Source organism: Odontesthes bonariensis, chromosome 1 (genome assembly GCF_027942865.1).
Source record: "Odontesthes bonariensis isolate fOdoBon6 chromosome 1, fOdoBon6.hap1, whole genome shotgun sequence".
In the NCBI taxonomy this organism is placed as follows: domain Eukaryota; kingdom Metazoa; phylum Chordata; class Actinopteri; order Atheriniformes; family Atherinopsidae; genus Odontesthes; species Odontesthes bonariensis.
Genome location: NC_134506.1, coordinates 46,796,043 through 46,811,567, shown reverse-complemented (window position 1 = coordinate 46,811,567; position 15,525 = coordinate 46,796,043). Strand labels below are relative to the sequence as shown.

The 15,525-nt window shown below is 45.6% G+C and overlaps 1 protein-coding gene across 4 annotated transcripts in view; it reads left to right on the top strand.

Moving 5' to 3' along the window:
- plekhg4 (pleckstrin homology domain containing, family G (with RhoGef domain) member 4) overlaps positions 1–15,525 on the top strand; it is a 78,432-nt gene that overhangs the window by 38,133 nt on the left and 24,774 nt on the right. The window contains exons 4-12 of one of the 4 annotated variants that reach the window (XM_075468771.1): positions 5,616–5,750; positions 7,885–8,008; positions 8,081–8,234; positions 9,031–9,117; positions 9,194–9,310; positions 10,785–10,883; positions 11,002–11,286; positions 13,473–13,595; positions 13,704–13,895. In XM_075468771.1, the coding sequence (XP_075324886.1) occupies positions 5,616–5,750; positions 7,885–8,008; positions 8,081–8,234; positions 9,031–9,117; positions 9,194–9,310; positions 10,785–10,883; positions 11,002–11,286; positions 13,473–13,595; positions 13,704–13,895 (1,316 nt within the window). Of the gene's footprint in view, positions 1–5,594; positions 5,751–7,884; positions 8,009–8,080; positions 8,235–9,030; positions 9,118–9,193; positions 9,311–10,784; positions 10,884–11,001; positions 11,287–13,472; positions 13,596–13,703; positions 13,896–15,525 lie in introns of all 4 variants that reach the window. The other 3 variants (XM_075468780.1, XM_075468762.1, XM_075468789.1) reach the window with 3 other exon arrangements.

The following is a 15,525-nucleotide window of genomic DNA, read 5'->3' as shown; positions in this document are numbered from 1 at the left end:
CTCAGAGTTCCCTTAAAGTCAGAGTTCAGGTTTCCTTAAACTAAACAGCCCTCAGAGTTCCCTTAAAGTCAGAGTTCAGGTTTCCTTAATCTAAACGGCCCTCAGAGTTCCCTTAAAGTCAGAGTTCAGGTTTCCTTAAACTAAACGGCCCTCAGAGTTCCCTTAAAGTCAGAGTTCAGGTTTCCTTAAACTAAACGGCCCTCAGATTTCCCTTAAAGTCAGAGTTCAGGTTTCCTTAAACTAAACGGCCCTCAGAGTTCCCTTAAAGTCAGAGTTCAGGTTTCCTTAATCTAAACGGCCCTCAGATTCCCTTAAAGTCAGAGTTCAGGTTTCCTTAAACTAAACGGCCCTCAGAGTTCCCTTAAAGTCAGAGTTCAGGTTTCCTTAATCTAAACGGCCCTCAGAGTTCCCTTAAAGTCAGAGTTCAGGTTTCCTTAAACTAAACGGCCCTCAGAGTTCCCTTAAAGTCAGAGTTCAGGTTTCCTTAATCTAAACGGCCCTCAGATTCCCCTTAAAGTCAGAGTTCAGGTTTCCTTAAACTAAACGGCCCTCAGAGTTCCCTTAAAGTCAGAGTTCAGGTTTCCTTAATCTAAACGGCCCTCAGAGTTCCCTTAAAGTCAGAGTTCAGGTTTCCTTAAACTAAACGGCCCTCAGAGTTCCCTTAAAGTCAGAGTTCAGGTTTCCTTAAACTAAACGGCCCTCAGATTCCCCTTAAAGTCAGAGTTCAGGTTTCCTTAAACTAAACGGCCCTCAGATTCCCCTTAAAGTCAGAGTTCAGGTTTCCTTAATCTAAACGGCCCTCAGATTCCCCTTAAAGTCAGAGTTCAGGTTTCCTTAATCTAAACGGCCCTCAGATTCCCCTTAAAGTCAGAGTTCAGGTTTCCTTAAACTAAACGGCCCTCAGAGTTCCCTTAAAGTCAGAGTTCAGGTTTCCTTAATCTAAACGGCCCTCACAGTTCCCTTAAAGTCAGAGTTCAGGTTTCCTTAAACTAAACAGCCCTCAGAGTTCCCTTAAAGTCAGAGTTCAGGTTTCCTTAATCTAAACGGCCCTCAGAGTTCCCTTAAAGTCAGAGTTCAGGTTTCCTTAAACTAAACAGCCCTCAGAGCAGGGCTGGACTGGGGAAATTTTTCAGGCCGGGCATTTTTAACCAAGACCAGGCCACCACCAGGTATTGAAGGGGAAAAAAATTAAGTGCGCTGTGACAGCATGTTTTTTTTTTGGTCCCTTAACCACTGTTTCCACTCACTAATACAAAATTATTATGACTTGATCAGGTGCAGTGACAATGCATCCTTGTTCATATTTCACCAAAAATCATTCCCTTCCAAACATCAAAACCAATCAGATAAAATAGATATACAGTATATAAATATCACTGCAAATATTGAATATAATTTTTTTGAATGAATGTTATTTTAAATCATTCAACAAAACTTGGATTTAAATTCTTCTTTTTGTTTGACAGTCCACAGGTCTGGCCAGTCACAACTGATGTCTACAGAAAAACAACAAAAATGATGCATGCATCACACATCTCACACACCCACTCACACTATTGTGATCACAATATTCACCAGCAGGACATACTCACCCCCCTCTTTACATTAACAATCTGGGCAAAGTGAGGCTCCACTTCTATAAACTGGAGATGCATTTAGCTGCCTTTGAATACTCTGACCTGGTGGTGGTAGACAGGCTCCTTGTGTCTGCCCACACTGACTTGCTTCAGGTTGGGAGCTGCCAGGGCTGCAGGTTTCATGGCTGGGGTCTGTCTGGGCCTGATCTGGGTCTGACTTGTGCTTCTTTACAAAGAAGTCTTTTCATTGTTATCTGTCCCAACACAAAATAAGACAGCCTGGTTAAACCTCAATATTGTGTTAATCTTAAATTATTTGTCTCCATTCTTGTGCTTTAACTTACTTTAAAACCAACTCCAATCCTAGCTGCTATAAAATTAAACGAGATCATGTAGGTCAGTCAGTTTAAGTACCTTGGCTAAAGTTATACTTTTAGACCTTTATAATAACAAAAAAGCTTTTCATCAGTTTCATCTAACGTTACAGTTATGAAATCCTTATGAACTGTGTTGATTATATACTTACTGAATGATATGCCCCCCCCCTCCACACACACACACACACACACACACACACACACACACAATCCCAACACAGTGGTATGTTACAAGTTTAATTGGTTCCGTGACAGAGCTCATAAGTCAAATAGCTCGTAGTCCAATCAATATTCACCATTAAATGAATGGAAATGCCATTAATCCGTTCCATGAAATAAAAATAGACGGAATAACGGCTCTTAAAAAAACTCATATGTCGGGACACTCTTAAGGCTGATTCTTACTCGGCGCGACCTCGCTCATACTAGCTGGTCGCAAATGGTGCAAACGGTCACGTGTCCCAAAATTCCGCCACGCCCCCCGTCGCAAGCTAGAAAATCCTCGCGCGGCGCAAGGGCGCGCACACAACTTTTTTTCTGACTTCACGCGCGCTCAACCGGAAACAGCTGACCAACAAAAAGAAAAAATGAACACTGCAGAGACCGCGGTGACCGAGAGGGTGCGCCTCTACAAACATCTGTACGACACGTCTATGAAGTTACACTGGGACAACGTTTGACACAGTTCGTCTTGTTGCAAAGGACGAACATTCCACCTTCTCTTCTGTTTTTGCCGCAGCCGCTTAGCTCTGAGATACATATACAGTTCTACACCCAGAGTAAATTCATTCCATCAGATGTGCCAGCCTCTGCTGACGTGACACCACAGGTGGCATTGTGTATGCTTTCTTCGTATGCTTTTCAGCTTGTTTCCTCAACAGTGACGCCCGCTGGTCTGGAGAGAACTGCAAATGTGACGCATTCTCGGCGCAAACTGCGCTTATGAGCTGAAGGAACTGTGAAGGGGCTGGCGCTTTCGATGACGTCATTAATGGTTCTCGAGCCAGAACAGTTGCGCGTATGCGCCGAGTATGAATCAGCCTTTAACTCAAGGTACCACTTTAAAGTGCTATATAATAGCTTCATGCTAACGTGACATTAGCCTTTAATAACTTTAGCCTACTCGTTTAGCCTAACAATTGGCAACAAAATCTCTTCTCTAAATGTACAGTCTTTAAAAACAATGACTCATTTGGAAATCACATTAAAACTTAACTCAAAATGATGTATTCCACGAAAGTAGGTTCACTCTGACAGTACAACACCACACTCTCTATGCCTGCTCCTCATTTCAAAGACGCCGCATTTCTCACTCATCTTTCAACGAGACTTGCCTGTCAATCAACTGGAGTGACACCTGAGGTGTCCAATCAGGTTCCAGAGGTGGCCGTTCGGGAGCCGAGTGAAAAGAGCCGAGCTTCGCCCCTGGCCTGCCCCTCACCTCATTGGCCCAGGCTTCAATCAATCATGACTAAAGGGCCGATCTACCAGTTTATGCACCAATAGGAGGGTTTATATACCGTTATCCACATATTGCGTTATGTTTTAAATCTTTATTAAATTATATTTCTTAAAAAAAAAAAAGCGCAGGCCAGTAAGTCATCAGGCCAGCGGGCAAATGCCCGGTATGCCTTACTATCAGTCCAGCGGTGCCTCAGAGTTCCCTTAAAGTCAGAGTTCAGGTTTCCTTAATCTAAACGGCCCTCAGAGTTCCCTTAAAGTCAGAGTTCAGGTTTCCTTAAACTAAACAGCCCTCACAGTTCCCTTAAAGTCAGAGTTCAGGTTTCCTTAAACTAAACAGCCCTCAGATTCCCCTTAAAGTCAGAGTTCAGGTTTCCTTAATCTAAACGGCCCTCAGAGTTCCCTTAAAGTCAGAGTTCAGGTTTCCTTAATCTAAACGGCCCTCAGAGTTCCCTTAAAGTCAGAGTTCAGGTTTCCTTAAACTAAACGGCCCTCAGATTCCCCTTAAAGTCAGAGTTCAGGTTTCCTTAAACTAAACAGCCCTCAGATTCCCCTTAAAGTCAGAGTTCAGGTTTCCTTAAACTAAACGGCCCTCAGATTCCCCTTAAAGTCAGAGTTCAGGTTTCCTTAAACTAAACAGCCCTCAGAGTTCCCTTAAAGTCAGAGTTCAGGTTTCCTTAAACTAAACGGCCCTCAGAGTTCCCTTAAAGTCAGAGTTCAGGTTTCCTTAAACTAAACAGCCCTCAGAGTTCCCTTAAAGTCAGAGTTCAGGTTTCCTTAAACTAAACGGCCCTCAGAGTTCCCTTAAAGTCAGAGTTCAGGTTTCCTTAAACTAAACGGCCCTCAGAGTTCCCTTAAAGTCAGAGTTCAGGTTTCCTTAAACTAAACGGCCCTCAGATTCCCCTTAAAGTCAGAGTTCAGGTTTCCTTAATCTAAACGGCCCTCAGATTTCCCTTAAAGTCAGAGTTCAGGTTTCCTTAATCTAAACGGCCCTCAGATTCCCCTTAAAGTCAGAGTTCAGGTTTCCTTAATCTAAACGGCCCTCAGATTCCCCTTAAAGTCAGAGTTCAGGTTTCCTTAAACTAAACGGCCCTCAGAGTTCCCTTAAAGTCAGAGTTCAGGTTTCCTTAAACTAAACGGCCCTCAGATTCCCCTTAAAGTCAGAGTTCAGGTTTCCTTAATCTAAACGGCCCTCAGATTCCCCTTAAAGTCAGAGTTCAGGTTTCCTTAAACTAAACAGCCCTCACAGTTCCCTTAAAGTCAGAGTTCAGGTTTCCTTAAACTAAACAGCCCTCAGAGTTCCCTTAAAGTCAGAGTTCAGGTTTCCTTAATCTAAACGGCCCTCAGAGTTCCCTTAAAGTCAGAGTTCAGGTTTCCTTAAACTAAACGGCCCTCAGATTCCCCTTAAAGTCAGAGTTCAGGTTTCCTTAAACTAAACGGCCCTCAGAGTTCCCTTAAAGTCAGAGTTCAGGTTTCCTTAATCTAAACGGCCCTCAGAGTTCCCTTAAAGTCAGAGTTCAGGTTTCCTTAAACTAAACAGCCCTCACAGTTCCCTTAAAGTCAGAGTTCAGGTTTCCTTAAACTAAACGGCCCTCAGATTCCCCTTAAAGTCAGAGTTCAGGTTTCCTTAAACTAAACGGCCCTCAGATTCCCCTTAAAGTCAGAGTTCAGGTTTCCTTAAACTAAACGGCCCTCAGAGTTCCCTTAAAGTCAGAGTTCAGGTTTCCTTAAACTAAACAGCCCTCAGAGTTCCCTTAAAGTCAGAGTTCAGGTTTCCTTAATCTAAACGGCCCTCAGAGTTCCCTTAAAGTCAGAGTTCAGGTTTCCTTAAACTAAACGGCCCTCAGAGTTCCCTTAAAGTCAGAGTTCAGGTTTCCTTAAACTAAACGGCCCTCAGATTCACTGGTCGCTCACTTTTTTTTCTGTATTTCTATATTTCTCTGAATCTTCGGTCCTTTGGGCTGTTCTTGGTGGTTAGCAGGTGAATTAGCTCCCTCTAGTGGACCGGAGTGTTCTGAGGGACACCCGGCTGGTTCTGTAGGTGGATGCACTGAAAATGTCTCCGCTGATCACCGACACACAGAAATTAAATCGATTTGAGTTTTAAGTTTGAGTTTTTTCTTTCCAAAGACCGAATGGTGGCAGACTGATCTTTAAGGTGGTGTGTCTTTCTCCTCAGAGTCTCCTTCTGTCCATTCAGAGCTCAGTCCGCCTGCTGGTCCCGGTCCAACAGAACCAGAACACCCTGCTCCTGCTCTCCCAGTCCAGTCCTGCCGCTCGTCCAGGTCCAGGTTCTACAGTGTTCTGCTGAGGTCTGGAGCTGTGTGTCTGCCTGGTAAGAACACGCACACATTAACGGGTTTGGACCCTTTATCCTGAACTAAGGCCAGGGCGATACAGAATGTATGGTGGCCCGGAGGTCCACACCAAAAACGCAGCGTTTCCCAACAGAAAATGTTTATTTTATTTTTTTTGTTTGTTTTTTAAACTTTGTGTATTAAGCTTTTTTCACAATAGAACACAGACACAGAGGAACACTCAGAACAGAATCCCATCCCCATGAAGTAAAAACAAATACATAGATAAATCACAATAAAAAATGATAAAAAGATGAGTAAATCTAAGTATGTATGTCAAGCATGTTGTAAAACAAGACATGAATATAAAAAGGAGAGAATGTTACAGAAAAAAAACAAAACAAGCATGCAAAAAACAGAGATACAGCACATACAGAATAGTATTTAAGCGGGTGGTCATCTAAACAATTAAATCATTAACTTGATTCATGCAGCTCTGATTTCTCTTCCACATATCTCAGAAAAGGTTGCCAAATCTTTTTGAATTTACCAGCTGAACCTCCAAGTGTGTGTTTTATTTTTTCCAATTTCATATGATATAAAGTACTTCTGATCCAAAGTGTGTGGGATGGAGGGATCCTTCCATTTTAGAAGGATTAGGCGACGGGCTAAGGTACAGAAAGCCAGAAAGCCACTGGGAGTTGTTCCAACAGAGCATTTTTAAAAGTTCTGTCAATCCAGCAGAAATGCTGTGATGCTCTTTAAAAAAGTCTTTCATGGATGGAGGAGTCCAAATGTCCTGAACGCTGTCCTCCTGGGACATCGGGTTGTTGGTGTCGGTCAGGATGTGGGTGGAGCTGTGGGTCAGGATGTGGGTGGAGCTGTCGGTCAGGATGTGGGTGGAGCTGTGGGTCAGGATGTGGGTGGAGCTGTGGGTCAGGATGTGGGTGGAGCTGTCGGTCAGGATGTGGGTGGAGCTGTGGGTCAGGATGTGGATGGAGCTGTGGGTCAGGATGTGGATGGAGCTGTGGGTCAGGATGTGGGTGGAGCTGTCGGTCAGGATGTGGGTGGAGCTGTGGGTCAGGATGTGGGTGGAGCTGTCTGTCAGGATGTGGGTGGAGCTGTCGGTCAGGATGTGGGTGGAGCTGTCTGTCAGGATGTGGGTGGAGCTGTCGGTCAGGATGTGGGTGGAGCTGTCTGTCAGGATTTGGGTGGAGCTGTCGGTCAGGATGTGGGTGGAGCTGTCGGTCAGGATGTGGGTGGAGCTGTGGGTCAGGATGTGGGTGGAGCTGTGGGTCAGGATGTGGGTGGAGCTGTGGGTCAGGATGTGGGTGGAGCTGTGGGTCAGGATGTGGGTGGAGCTGTCGGTCAGGATGTGGGTGGAGCTGTGGGTCAGGATGTGGGTGGAGCTATCGGTCAGGATGTGGGTGGAGCTGTCGGTCAGGATGTAGATGGAGCTGTCGGTCAGGATGTGGGTGGAGCTGTGGGTCAGGATGTGGGTGGAGCTGTGGGTCAGGATGTGGGTGGAGCTGTGGGTCAGGATGTGGGTGGAGCTGTGGGTCAGGATGTGGGTGGAGCTGTGGGTCAGGATGTGGGTGGAGCTGTGGGTCAGGATGTGGGTGGAGCTGTGGGTCAGGATGTGGGTGGAGCTGTGGGTCAGGATGTGGGTGGAGCTATTGGTCAGGATGTGGGTGGAGCTGTCGGTCAGGATGTGGGTGGAGCTGTGGGTCAGGATGTGGGTGGAGCTATCGGTCAGGATGTGGGTGGAGCTGTCGGTCAGGATGTAGATGGAGCTGTCGGTCAGGATGTGGGTGGAGCTGTCGGTCAGGATGTGGGTGGAGCTGTCGGTCAGGATGTGGGTGGAGCTGTGGGTCAGGATGTGGATGGAGCTGTGGGTCAGGATGTGGGTGGAGCTGTGGGTCAGGATGTGGGTGGAGCTATCGGTCAGGATGTGGGTGGAGCTGTCGGTCAGGATGTGGGTGGAGCTGTCGGTCAGGATGTGGGTGGAGCTGTCGGTCAGGATGTGGGTGGAGCTGTCGGTCAGGATGTGGGTGGAGCTGTGGGTCAGGATGTGGGTGGAGCTGTCGGTCAGGATGTGGGTGGAGCTGTCGGTCAGGATGTGGGTGGAGCTCTCGGTAAACCAATCCCAGCTGAGTAACCTCCCGTCTGCAGGCACCACAGACCGGGGAGGACGCCCTCTGCTCACCGCCTGCTCCTCAGACTCCGTGTGGTGGAACCCAGACTGCGACAGCGCCGAGCTGCTCCGCCTGCTGCTCTACTACACCTCCACCCTCAGGTACACTCCTGCTGCGGCGTCACTCGGCCGTAGGCTGGTTCTCCTTCTGACATCACTTCCTGTGTGACGCAGGGACGAGGTGCGAGCGTCCGGGCTGACGGTGCTGGTGGACGCCCGCAGAACCGCCCCTCCCTCCGCCCTGTTCTCCGCCCTCCGGTCGCTGCAGGTGAGTCACTCCATCAGGGGGTCTGTGAACCTGCTGGGGAATTATCCAGGCTCAGCTCAGGTCAGTGAACTCCTTTTTGAGTTTCTGTTCATCACATGATGCTCTGCAGCATCAGAACACTGAAGGTGCTCAGCATGTGGGACAGAACAGAGTCAGAACCTCTGTTCACCTGTAGACCTGTCACATAACACTGGTGAGCGTCACGTGTCACTAATAAGCTTCAGGTGTCACTAACGAGTGTCATGCGTCAGTAATAGTGGCAGGTGTCAATAATGAGAGAGTCACATAACACTGATGAGTTAGAACCTCTGTTCACCTGTACAGAGCGGCAGGGACAGGTGAACTTTAGGTAAGCTTCATGTTCATGCATTCTGCAGCACCCATCCCACTGCACTATCCAGACAAGGTTTCCAGGTTAAACTCAAAGTGCTGAACCGAAGGTATCAGGTACAGTACAGAAGGAACAAAGGTTCAGACCTCTTTGATAAGAATAAATTAGATCTAAAGTTATAAAGTTAAGTCATTTTAACTTTAACCGTGGCTGTAGTTTGGACACATTTAATATCAGCAGGAAGTTTATTCCACTGTTTGGATTGAACTGGAGCTTCTACCGGCTGACGGCCCCTAAAGACCTCAGAGTCCTCCTTAGCTTTACCCGATGACCCGGTTGTGGACAGCGTTGCCAACTTAGTGACTCTGTCGTAATATTTAGCAAGTACTCAGTCCGCTCCAGGGACTCTTTTAAAAAATCGACAGAATCCTTAAACCTGGCCCATGTTTTCCCCAGAAGCTGCTGTTGGTTGTTCTGATGATGCTCTCATCTGTTGTCTCTCATTGTCTCTCATTGTGTGCGCAGGAGGACACGCCAGGCTCCATCCACGCGGTTTTAATTCTGGTTAATAAAGACTCGCCTCTGCGTCTGGAGAAACCTGCAGCCACACAGGTAACACGCACATCTGATCGCAGTCCTGCATGTTGCTCACAGTGCACACATAACCCTGTCTGTGTGTGTTCTGCAGGTGGAGGTACTGAGCTCACTGAAGTCTCTGCAGAAACACGTGGAGGTCCAGCAGCTTCCTGTAGACTTCGGAGGATCGTTCAGCTTTAGTCAGAGCAACTGGCTGAGCTTCAGATCGGTTGGTAAACAACACAAACACAAACACACACACCCAGAGCTGCGAGCCGGTGGGAGATGGAAAGCTGGAAAACCATAAACGAACAATATAACAATAATAATAATAAATTTTATTTATAAAGCACTTAATAATGTTATAATCACTTATAATAATATCACTAATGAGAGCGTCACATGTCACTGATGAACGCCTCACGTGTTAGCAATGAGTGGCATGCGTCACTGATGGGTGTCACGTGTCACTAATAAGCGTCAGGTGTCACTAACGTGTGTCATGCGTCAGTAAGAGTGGCAGGTGTCAGTAATGAGGGCGTCACATAACACTGATGAGTGTCACGTGTCACATACGAGTGTCATGCATCAGTAAGAGTGTCAATAATGAGAGCGTCACATTACGCTGATGAGCGTCAGGTGTCACTAATAAGCGTCAGGTGTCACTAACGAGTGTCATGCGTCAGTGAGAGTGGCAGGTGTCAATAATGAGAGCGTCAAATTACGCTGAGTGTCACTAATAAGCGACAGGTGTCACTAACCAGTGTCATGCGCCAGTATGAGTGTCACGTGTCACTAATAAGCGACAGGTGTCATTAACGAGTGTCATGCGTCAGTAAGAGTGGCAGGTGTCAATAATGAGAGCGTCACATTACGCTGATGAGTGTCACGTGTCACTAATAAGTGTCAGGTGTCACTAATAAGCATCAGGTGTCACTAACGAGTGGCTTATGTCAATAATGAGAGCGTCACATTACGCTGATGAGTGTCACGTGTCACTAATAAGCGTCAGGTGTCACTAACGAGTGTCATGCGTCAGTAAGAGTGGCAGGTGTCAGTAATGAGGGCGTCACATAACACTGATGAGTGTCACGTGTCACATACGAGTGTCATGCGTCAGTAAGAGTGTCAATAATGAGAGCGTCACATTACGCTGATGAGCGTCATGCGTCAGTAATAAGCGTCATGTATCAGTAAGAGTGACAGGTGTCAATGAGAGCGTCACATTACGCTGAGTGTCACATGTCACTAATAAGCGACAGGTGTCACTAACCAGTGTCATGCGTCAGTAAGAGTGGCAGGTGTCAATAATGAGAGCGTCACATAACACTGATGAGCGTCATGCGTCAGTAATAAGCGACAGGTGTCACTAATAAGCATCAGGTGTCATTAACGAGTGTCATGCGTCAGTAAGAGTGGCAGGTGTCACTAACGAGTGTCATGCGTCAGTAAGAGTGACAGGTGTCACTAACGAGTGTCATGCGTCAGTAAGAGTGACAGGTGTCAATGAGAGCGTCACATTACGCTGATGAGTGTCACGTGTCACTAATAAGCGACAGGTGTCACTAACCAGTGTCATGCGTCAGTAAGAGTGGCAGGTGTCAGTAATAAGAGTGACACATTATGCTGATGAGTGTCACGCGTCACTTTAAGGGAACTCAGCAGGTTTCAGGAGAAACGTTTCTGGTCTCTTTGTCCTTCAGAGAGTGGAGCAGCTGACCGGTCAGTGTCAGGATGTCATCAGTCTGCTGCAGAAGACCATCGGCATCCTGGAGTTCACAGCTTTACCTGCTGCTGCCGAGGTAACGCACACACAGGACTTCACTTTCATTCATGATTCTTTAATAAGTTTGGAACAGCTTCTGAGTTCAGCGGAAAGGGAGCCGACAGTTTTAAAGAAGCTTCTCCCCCATTTCCCAGGATGCCGAGCAGCTGTTGTCCAGGTACAAAGCGGTGATGAGCAGCATCCTGGCAGACAGCCGATTGGTCCAGCTTCAACAAGAGGGCGGAGCCTCTCTGTCGTGGCTCCGCAGGGAGGAGGGCCTCGGCGCCTCGGAGGAGCAGCGGGCGGCGGTGGACGCGGTATCGACTCTGTATGATCAGGTGGACGAGCTGCTGCACCGCCTGGTGACGTTGTCCAACGCCAGGACGCAGGAGCTGAACTTCATCGTGGACTTCAGGAGCCTGGAGCAGGGTTTCAGTCAGGTGAGAGTGAGCAGCAGCCGCCACCTGTGCAGGTGACATGTGCACCTGTAAGGGGGCCCAGAAAGTCAACGGGAAACATCCACATCCAAACGTTATCATGTCTTATATTCATTTAGATTCAGAAAGTTTGAGGTCATCCAAGATTCAATCCCGTTTAGACTGTCGAGCAACATTGGATTTGGATCTTAAATTGTTGGATTTGGATGTTAAATCGTTGGATTTGGATCTTAAATCGTTGGATTTGGATGTTAAATCGTTGGATTGGGATGTTAAATCGTTGGATTTCGATGTTAAATCGTTGGATTTGGATCTTAAATCGTTGGATTTTGATGTTAAATCGTTGGATTGGGATGTTAAATCGTTGGATTTTGATGTTAAATCGTTGGATTTGGATCTTAAATCGTTGGATTTTGATGTTAAATCGTTGGATTTGGATGTTAAATCGTTGGATTTGGATGTTACATCGTTGGATTTGGATGTTAAATTGTTGGATTGGGATGTTAAATCGTTGGATTTGGATGTTAAATCGTTGGATTTGGATGTTAAATCGTTGGATTTTGATGTTAAATTGTTGGATTTTGATGTTAAATCGTTGGATTTGGATGTTACATCGTTGGATTTGGATGTTAAATTGTTGGATTGGGATGTTAAATCGTTGGATTTGGATCTTAAATCGTTGGATTTGGATGTTAAATCGTTGGATTTGGATGTTAAATCGTTGGATTTGGATGTTAAATCGTTGGATTTGGATCTTAAATCGTTGGATTTGGATGTTAAATTGTTGGATTTTGATGTTAAATCATTGGAATTGGATGTTAAATTGTTGGATTTGGATGTTAAATCGTTGGATTTTAATGTTAAATTGTTGGATTTTGATGTTAAATCGTTGGATTTGGATGTTAAATCGTTGGATTTTGATGTTAAATCGTTGGATTTGGATGTTAAATCGTTGGATTTGGATGTTAAATTGTTGGATTGGGATGTTAAATCGTTGGATTTGGATGTTAAATCGTTGGATTGGGATGTTAAATCGTTGGATTGGGATGTTAAATTGTTGGATTTTGATGTTAAATTGTTGGATTTGGATGTTAAATCGTTGGATTTGGATGTTAAATCGTTGGATTTGGATGTTAAATCGTTGGATTTGGATGTTAAATCGTTGGATTTGGATGTTAAATCGTTGGATTGGGATGTTAAATCGTTGGATTTGGATGTTAAATCGTTGGATTTGGATGTTAAATCGTTGGATTGGGATGTTAAATCGTTGGATTGGGATGTTAAATCGTTGGATTTGGATGTTAAATTGTTGGATTTGGATCTTAAATCGTTGGATTTGGATGTTAAATCGTTGGATTGGGATGTTAAATCGTTGGATTGGGATGTTAAATCGTTGGATTGGGATGTTAAATCGTTGGATTTGGATGTTAAATCGTTGGATTGGGATGTTAAATCATTGGATTTGGATGTTAAATCGTTGGATTGGGATGTTAAATCGTTGGATTTGGATGTTAAATCGTTGGATTGGGATGTTAAATCGTTGGATTGGGATGTTAAATCATTGGATTTGGATGTTAAATCGTTGGATTGGGATGTTAAATTGTTGGATTTTGATGTTAAATCGTTGGATTTGGATGTTAAATCATTGGATTTGGATGTTAAATCGTTGGATTGGGATGTTAAATCGTTGGATTTGGATGTTAAATCGTTGGATTTTGATGTTAAATCGTTGGATTTGGATGTTAAATCATTGGATTGGGATATTAAATCGTTGGATTTGGATGTTAAATCATTGGATTTGGATGTTAAATCGTTGGATTGGGATGTTAAATCGTTGGATTGGGATGTTAAATCGTTGGATTGGGATGTTAAATTGTTGGATTGGGATGTTAAATCGTTGGATTGGGATGTTAAATCATTGGATTTGGATGTTAAATCGTTGGATTGGGATGTTAAATCGTTGGATTTTGATGTTAAATCGTTGGATTTGGATGTTAAATCGTTGGATTTGGATGTTAAATCGTTGGATTTGGATGTTAAAGTTAAAATAGTTCTGAACACCATCGACATAAAAATGAAAAGAAAGGTTCTAATTCTTTAAAGTTGAGCATAATAGCATGTTAGCATCCTGTGATGTGTGAACACAGACCAACGGTCAGTTTGCGTTAACCCTCCTGTGGGGGGGGCAGGTGAGGGCGTGGCTGGAGGAGGTCGGGGAGGTCCGTCTGAAGACTCTGGATTCACCGGCTGATTCTCTGGAGCTTCTCAACAGAAAACATGAGGAGTTCAAGGACTTCTACACGACTGCATATGTATGACACACACACACCCTTCAGTCTGACAGGCCCGGCTCAAAGTGGTTCTGTCTCAGCCTGAGTTCCGGACTCTGATGGATGAGCTGTCCTCCTTTCTGCCTGCAGGACCAGTGCAAACGAGGCGAGGCGCTGCTGGCCCGTCTGGAGCGCTGGGACGACGTCTCGTCCGCTGACCTCCACGTCTACGAGGTGGAGGTTCACTCCTTCTGGGCTCAGCTGCAGGACTTCTCTCAGCGGGTCAACAGCACCGGGCAGAACCTGGAGAGGGCCGTCCGGCTGTACCGCTTCTTAGACCAGGTACCGTGTTCTTAGACCAGGTACCGTGTTCTTAGACCAGGTACCGTGTTCTGGGAGCAGGTACCGTGTTCTTAGACCAGGTACCGTGTTCTGGGAGCAGGTACCGTGTTCTTAGACCAGGTACTGTGTTCTGGGAGCAGGTACCGTGTTCTGGGAGCAGGTACCGTGTTCTTAGACCAGGTACTGTGTTCTGGGAGCAGGTACCGTGTTCTTAGACCAGGTACCGTGTTCTGGGAGCAGGTACCGTGTTCTTAGACCAGGTACTGTGTTCTGGGAGCAGGTACCGTGTTCTTAGACCAGGTACTGTGTGGGTTCCCACGGGTCATGGAATTTCATAAAAGTTTTTCCAGTCATGGAATAACATGGAATTTTCTTAACAGTTGTGTAGAAGCAAAACTTGAGTGTATTTTCTAGCTTACTTTTTTGTTTGGTGTATAACATTGTTTCTCACCGGTTATAACTACAACGCTTCACCAGAGATGGTTTGGTTTCGCGCTGTAATGTGCAACATTCTAGAACGCAATATCTCCGAGCCCACTGAAGTCTGGCAGCGGTGGTTCGGCGTCAGTTGGCAAACATGCCGGGCAAATGCAGGTTCCAAGAAAGTTGGCTCAAAAATGACGATTTCAGAGGCTGGCTATCGTGGATTGATGACCACAGAGCTAAATGTAAACAGTCATATTTCTGTCAAATATGGGAGAACACGCGTTGCGGAGCCATGTGACTAGCAAAAAACATGCTTCACGGTTGCGGGCGGTGAGATCATCGACCTTGTCACAGCCTAGCATAACAGCGATGCTAGTTCAACCATCCACAAGAAGCGAGCCTGAGCCTGAAGCTGCTCCCATCCCCTGTTCCAGCGATACTGGCACCATACGATAAACCATCGTAAATATTTAAATTATTTTAATTGTTTTATTTACCGTGTGTTTACAGGGCTTTCAGCTGAGAAGGGTGGTCATTTCTGACATTTACACTTAAGTTCTGCATATCTGTGGTTGTGTAAACCTTCATATAGACAAACAACAGATCTAGGGGTGAAGATAATCTTGTTTTCACACTTAAAATCTTTTGAACGTCATTTCTTTTTACGGAAGTGGTCCTGGAAATTTTGTTTTTTGGGTCTGGAAAGTCATGGAAAATCATGGAATTTTATATCTGACTTAGAGTGGGAACCCTTAGACCAGGTACTGTGTTCTTAGACATACCCCGGTATGATAGGTGGCGCTGTACCCATTCCAGCTGTTGCTAATAGAGCCACTTCCTGTTGACCTCTTCACCACCAACAACAACAACAAACTCAGGCATTGGAGAAAGATGGAGAACGCAGAGCCAGATGAAGCTACGTCCCTCTACATTTGCTCTGTGATGAGCTGCTTGTTGCACAAACTCGATGCCCAACGGAGCATTCTCCATCGCGTTGTTTGTTTCTTTCTGACGGCGACAACAACAGGAATATCGTCTCCTTTGACTTCCGGGTCACGACCCCGGGAAAACATCTGGAGCATGCGCAGAACGCAAAGTCTGATTCACCACGTGCTTCAGCGTCTACAAGCAGGTTTAGAGTGACTTTCAACCCAGTTATCTCGGGGTCTGCATCCCATCCGATCCAGTTCTTAGTCAGATTAAG